The 6,845-nt window shown below is 36.7% G+C and overlaps 1 protein-coding gene across 1 annotated transcript; it reads right to left on the reverse strand.

Annotated features, from left to right (window-relative positions):
* Nucleotides 1-13: 13 nt before the first annotated feature.
* On the reverse strand, nt 14-6,204 carry LOC106884473 (gastrula zinc finger protein XlCGF49.1). Its single transcript, XM_014935875.2, has 2 exons — nt 5,799-6,204; nt 14-4,440 (listed from the first exon to the last, which is right to left on the reverse strand). Exon 2 carries the CDS (start codon nt 4,147-4,149, stop codon nt 3,490-3,492), a length of 660 nt encoding a protein of 219 aa, XP_014791361.1. The 5' UTR covers nt 4,150-4,440; nt 5,799-6,204; the 3' UTR covers nt 14-3,489.
* Between the last annotated feature and the right edge of the window lie 641 nt (nt 6,205-6,845).

Raw genomic sequence — 6,845 nt, forward strand, 5'->3', positions numbered from 1 at the left:
TATAATCGTGCATACATGTATGTTTGTGTCTGTTTGTCCCCCACTACTGCTTGACAACCAGTGTTGTGTTTATGGCCCTGTAGCTTAGCAGTTCAGTAAAAGAGATCGATAGAATAAGTATCTGGTTTTTTAAAAAAATACCAAAATCGATTAAAATTCTTCAAGGTGGTGCCCCAGCATGGCCATAGTCTAATGACTGAAACAAGTAAAAGATAGAAGATAAATAAAAAATATAATAAATTTAAAGAAATAATAATATAATTTTATGAAATTTAATGAGACATTGCACCAGTTCTTTTGCCATTTTCTGCAGAGTCAGACCTTTTTATGTAATTTTGTCTTAACATTCATGAACCAATTGAAAAGAATTCTACAACAAAGTCTGGAACTTCAATTTGGGACATCCAATAGGTGTTAGGCTATTCCTTTCTTTCACCATGGTGGGTTATATTTACAGCTGTTCAAAGTAAACAGTGTAATTAGTGTTTTGAATTCTTGCACAAAGTTCTATTACAAAAGAGTTTCTTTTTTCATGGTTTTAAAAGGTTGCCTTCCTTAAACTGTAAACAAGGAGTTTTAGTCTCACAACAGAATATATTACGAATAAGTTTGATATAGATTCCTCATTTATTTCTCAGTGCACACAAAGTATAACAAACTTTAGCAGAGATTAAAATAAATAAATCATCATCGTCATCATTTAACATCCGCTTTCCATGCTGGTATGGGTTGGACGGTTTGACTGAGGACTGGTGAGCCAGAAGGCTGTACCAGGCTCAGTCTGTTCTGGCAAAGTTTCTACAGCTGGATGCCCTTCCTAACGCCAACCACTCCGAGAGTGTAGTGGGTGCTTTTACATGCCACTGGCACAAGGGCCAGTCAGGTGGTTCTAGCAACGACCATGCTCAAAAGTTGTTTTTTAATGAGTGAATGAATGTAAGTTGATTGCAGTTTACTGATTCAAAGGGAATCTTAGACTCACAGGTTGCATGGCAAATTAACAAGTGTTACTGCCATAGAAAAAAAAAACCCCAGCTGAAGAAACCATGCCAAAGCGGAAACTGAAGCACAATGCAATCTTTGGATGCTGTCAAAATCTGTGACCCATGCAAACATGCAAAATGAACGTTAAAAGATGAAGATGTGTGTGTGTTTAGGTATGGTTGTGTGGTAAGAAGCTTGCTTCCCAGCTACATGGTTCCGAGTTCAGTCCCACTGCATTGCCATGTGTGTGCTTGTTCCCCACCCCACCACTGCTTGACAACTGGTGTTGGTGTGTTTACATCCCTGTAACTTAGTGGTTTGGCAAAAATTACCAATAGAATATTACCAGGCTTAAAAAAAAATGTACAGGGGTTGATTTATTCAACTAAAAATTCATCAAGGCAGTGCCCCGGCATGGCTGCAGCCTAATGACTGAAACAAGTAAAGGATAAAATATATATATATATATGGCCTCTTGGAGCTAATTCACGGTAGCATTCGTCCTAATTTTGGGACTGCCATGTTGGCTTGGCGATAACTATTAATTTCCAGTACTGCTGCCGTAGTCTCCTTTAGAGAGACTTAGAAATATTAATAACTCTATTTACATATATATATATATATAAATATATTTTTTTTCCCTCTCACTCTCTGGGAGAGAGGCACAAGCACATACACAGACATATACACACACGGCAGTAACTTCCGCCTACCAAATTCAATCACAAAGCTTCGGTCGGCTCAGGGCTATAGCAGAAGACACTTGCCCAAGGTGCCACGCGGTGGGACTGAACCTGAAACCATGTAGCTGGGAAGCAAGCTTCCTAAGCACCAAAAAATTTGATATCATTTCGCAATCTAATAACTTTGCCAGTTCTCATTCAAATGACTTCAAATGACTTCTTACAAAAATCCAGAGCTGATGCAAGGGAGATAACAATTAAGATGCGTTACCTCTTGTAAGCTCTATATTTATTTTGAAATCCCATTTACACTTGTGTAACCTTGTGTATTCTCATTCAAAATGGAAACAAGTACCAACACTTCCATGTGGCATGCTTGAATAATTGTGAAGCTCTCTCCTCATGAAACCATTGGTTGCCTTCTTAACTCACAAATAAAGAATATTCTCATTGTTCAGTTTTAGAATTTAGATGAAGTTGCGGCTGTGTGTTAAGAAATTTTTTTCCAAATCACAAAATCTTAGTCTCAGAGTCACTGCATGCACCTTGGGCAAGTGTCTTCTACTATAGCCCTGGGCCAAACCAAATCCTTGTGAGAGGATTTAGTAGATGAAAACTAAAAGAAGCCCATCATATGTATATACATTAATGTGTACATGTCTTTGTGTCAGTGTTTGTCCTCCACCACAAATTGACAACTATTGTTGGTGTGCTTATATCCCTGTAACTTAGCGGTTTGGCAATAGAGACTGACAGAATAAGTGCCAGACTTAAAAGGAAATAAGTAAGGGGTTAATTAATTTGACTAAAATTCCTCAAAATAGTCTAAGGGTATCCGGACAACTGACAAGAGACAGACAATTGCAATCTCTTTCATTAAATCTTGCTATTTTTTCCCTTTTAGGTGAAGGTTGATGTCCTGCCAGCATCTGGTTGATGGTTGTGTCGTTAAGTGCTTTTTCCATTTTCAATACCTGAAGAAAACACCAGATATTTGGATGACTTGATGTTATATTCGCCTGTAAATGGTTATGCCATACCTCCAAGGAATTAATTTTTCGTGGCAAATCATTGCATCCATGGCCATATATGTTCTACATACAAATAAGAAAGAGTGGGCTGCCTCTGTTACACCGTCCTATTCTACCGATATAAGCATCTTCATAGTAATCAATTACTGGATCTGCTTCATGACACAAATTTTCTTGTAATTGCTCAAATGCTGTTACAACACTGTCTGCTGGCACAAAAGCCAAGGCCTTTTGGCACCTGGTGGTTCTTTACTTCAGCAAACTGAGGAAAAATACAATTTTTGAGTACAGGAAGATTCACCGAAATCACAGATAAAGTGAAAGTGTCTGTCGGGCAATTGCTTGTCGGGTCGTCAGTAGCTTCACTACCGGTGTTATCTGCATGCAGTCCACCCTAAAAGCATGTCCAGGTTCCTGAACATCTTGACATGTTATATGATATTTGTAAACAAAAGGCTCATTTCAATGTCATTTGCTTCCACTTCTACATGTTATCAATGTTGGACCTTTTGTCGTTTGATAGACTGGGAGGAAATTACAAAACTTGGAAACAGGTAGAGATTGGTGGCAGGAAAGGCATCCAACTGCCGAAAACTCTGCCCAAATACTCTTGTCTGATCCTTGCAAGCATGGAAAAATAAACATTAAACCAACAATGACAATGAGGAATGTGTGTGACCATTCTAGTTATGTAGACATGGTTTAACAAAGATTATATTCCAGTTCTGTGATTTTTGATTAATTTGGGTTTGTCTGTGATTTGAAGTGCTACTATGACAGAATTACCATTTTTAACCTGTGTGAACCCGTCTGTGAGAAGTTAAACCCCCAGTTTGAGTAAAAGATACACCACAGATATCACAATGGTAAGGTTTCTCCCCAGTATGAATACGTTTATGGACAAGCATACTACTTTTGTTTACAAATGTTTTGCCACAGACATCGCAAGGGTAGGGCTTCTGACCTGTATGAATTCGTTTGTGAACGAGCATACCACTTTTGTTTGAGAACGTCTTGCCACAGACGTCACAGGGGTAAGGTTTCTCACCTGTATGAATACGTTTGTGCTGGAGCATACCACCTTTCTGTGAAAATGATTTGCCACAAATATCACAAGAGAAGGGTTTTTCACCTGTATGACTGCGTGTGTGTACAATCATACCACCTTTCTGGGAGAATGTTTTGCCACAGATATCACAGTGGTATGGTTTCTCATCTACATGACTATGTTTATGTCCAAGCATACCATCTTTGTTTGAGAACGTCTTACCAGAAATATCACAGGAAGAGCTCTGTGAATTTGTGTTTTTTAACTTACGTTCAGTGACATGACTAGATTTATCAACACAATTTAATTTCTTCCTTGTATTGATGCATCGTTCATCAGATAAACCAATATTCTCAGAGAGTTTTTCACCTTTAACTTGGCCCTCACACTGTTTATCTTCCATAATTCCTTTCTGACCAATATTTCAATTCCAAAACTCAAACACTACAAAATTATAATTAAAGTATAATTTTAAATTTCTCCAGTTTTAACCACCACCACTCAGCCAGCCAATATATTTCCAATCAATTAAACAATAGCTCTTAATTGTAAATCAAATATTTTCCAGTAATTGAACAAGAGTTACAGAAATATTGCCAAAATCATTCTTGATAATGTCCTTCTTTAGTTCTTAAAATTTCATATTTGTTTAAAGAATCTTGGAGCAGTTCTTGACTCAGATTCACCAGAAAACCTGGAAAAACAATAAAAAAAAAGACAACAGTGAAAAGATAAGAGAGACAGAGATATCAACATAGTGGAGGTTATTTAAGGGAAGGAACAATGAACGCTGGTGTTATATCTGATTTAAAGCTCAATTCAATCTGCTCCAATCATCTTCAGATAGTGAATTATATTTTCCTGAAACTATTTATTCTTATTGTTTATTTCCCATTATTAGTAATGCACTGACAAACCTCAAAATACTTTGACTTCAGTCTATAAACAACCATATCTTTTCTTGTTTCACAGTGTTCTATGACAATATAATATAGGAGAATTGTCTTCCACCAGTCATTTATGGACAAACTATAATTTTCGAACCTCCTGCATCATTGAAGTATTGGATGAAGTCTGAAAACGAATACTTGACTATTGTTCCAGCAGCTCAGTCTCGCCATCCCTTGCAACAACACCAATACTTAGTGTATAATTGAGGGAGTGCGCATGCGCTTACTAATTTACTCCTTTTACCCTCATTTCATTACTGTTATTAACTTCAATAAATTGTGTAGAACTGTGGTTCTTCTGAATTTTAATTCCAAATGAAATAGATTCGAATCGTGTCTGAATGAAGCAACGATCGCAACTAATGGTTGGTCGGCGATTCTATACCGAGACTAAAAGAATGAAGAATAGAAACACGAAATCATTGCATTTTCTGCCGAAATAATATCACCTCAACAATTACGTTAGCCTGTACATGCGTGGCTAGTAATGTTTTGAAAATATAAAATTAACAAAGATAATGTTTGGTGGAATACAGCTGAGACGTGAGAACAATGTCCTTGTCTAAGACAAGAAGTTTATTATTTGCTGTAATATTTTAATGCTTCCAGTTTACGGTGGTAAATGATCACCGAATGACAGGTATTGGGTGCACAGCGTATCTTAAGATAATCTTGACGGTCATTTTTGGAAACAAAACTGATTCGATGTTTAATTCCTTCATTATGTAAAACTTTATATTCCACACAGACAACGAATTCTCCAAAATCTTTACCAAAATTTTCTCATTAAATTTAATTCTCTCTCTCACTCACTCTCACAAACACGAGATACTCAACCAAATAGGAAAAAGACATCTGTTATGTCTACAATCATAGATACCCTGAAGAAGATGGAAAGACAAAATCTGGTCACCGGAATTAAGGGTACCTTAACACTATTAACCAACACCCAAACTTTTGACTAAACAATACAAAACAACGACAAAGATAAGAGGATATCGAGGTAAAAGTGGAGATATTTGCCCGTCCATTTCCACAGACATCAATCCAACATATGAAATAAGATGGATCTAACAGAATTAATAGACAGAATGGTACTTACATAAACAATGTGGAACCAATTTGAAAATATAAGAGGAGGAGGTGATGGTGCCCCACTGAAATGGTCAGAGGTGTCACAATTAATGTCCAATTATCTCAATTAACCAATGCCGTGTCTATTATTTCTATTAGTCACAGTTTCAATATTGACCAAACTCTCTCGTGCTAAACAACAACATTTACGGAGGAGCACCAAGAAGGAAACGGATTTTGGTGGACTGAGACACTGCAATTAACTGGAATGTCTCTCCATGAGGATGTGCCAACCTTCCTTACATCAACGCATGTCATAAAGAGCCGTAAATAAATATGCATCTCTCCTTAATTAGGTTTTAATGAATCTAAAGTTAATTAGTTTCCTTAATTCAAAAACGTAAACACTGACGACCGCCTACAACGGAACTAGAACTCTTTTATTACAACGGAAGCAGAACTCTTTAATTATTGACATAATTTATTCATCGTTAATTATTCATTTTGGGAGCATAAAAAAAAAAGAATTAATTAATTTTCAATAATCCAGTCTGTTTTTTTTTTTTTTTTCCCATCAGTTTCTGTCATTTAAACTGCGCCAATGCTCAATGGTTTCGTCGACCAAAATGATCCCAGTGTTGTTTTTATTAATATATTAATTTTACTATTTACGAAACTAAACACTAAAAAAACAAACAGAAATGAAAATAAAACTAAAAGAAAATCGGCAAATAAATAATGAAAATAGAGGTGCGGGTTAACCTCCAATGTTTGACCCGAGCAAAAAAATGGGGAACAAAAAGTGTAATAGGTGTAAAACAACATGTAGTTAACGAATATGGAAAAAAAAAAAATGCGCACTGGCGAACGGGAGTGGGTGGGGAGCGGAGTCGGAAAATTCACATCGGGAATGTTCCGAAGCCTCTCACCACTTCCCTGTTCGTCGGCGCAATTGTTTCTCTTCATATTCGTTTACTACACATTATTTTACACCAAGTACACTATGTTTTTTTCCAGTTTTTGTGATGGAGGGTGGGTGGAGTGCGGATTCAGATAATTCCCACGATCCAGTAAC

The sequence above is a fragment of the Octopus bimaculoides genome, chromosome 12, assembly GCF_001194135.2.
Source record: "Octopus bimaculoides isolate UCB-OBI-ISO-001 chromosome 12, ASM119413v2, whole genome shotgun sequence".
NCBI classification, from domain to species: Eukaryota; Metazoa; Mollusca; class Cephalopoda; order Octopoda; family Octopodidae; genus Octopus; species Octopus bimaculoides.

Coding starts and splice junctions, on each gene's coding strand:
- LOC106884473 (XM_014935875.2), bottom strand. CDS start 4,149: ATGGAAGATAAACAGTGTGAGGGCCAAGTTAAAGGTGAAAAACTCTCT.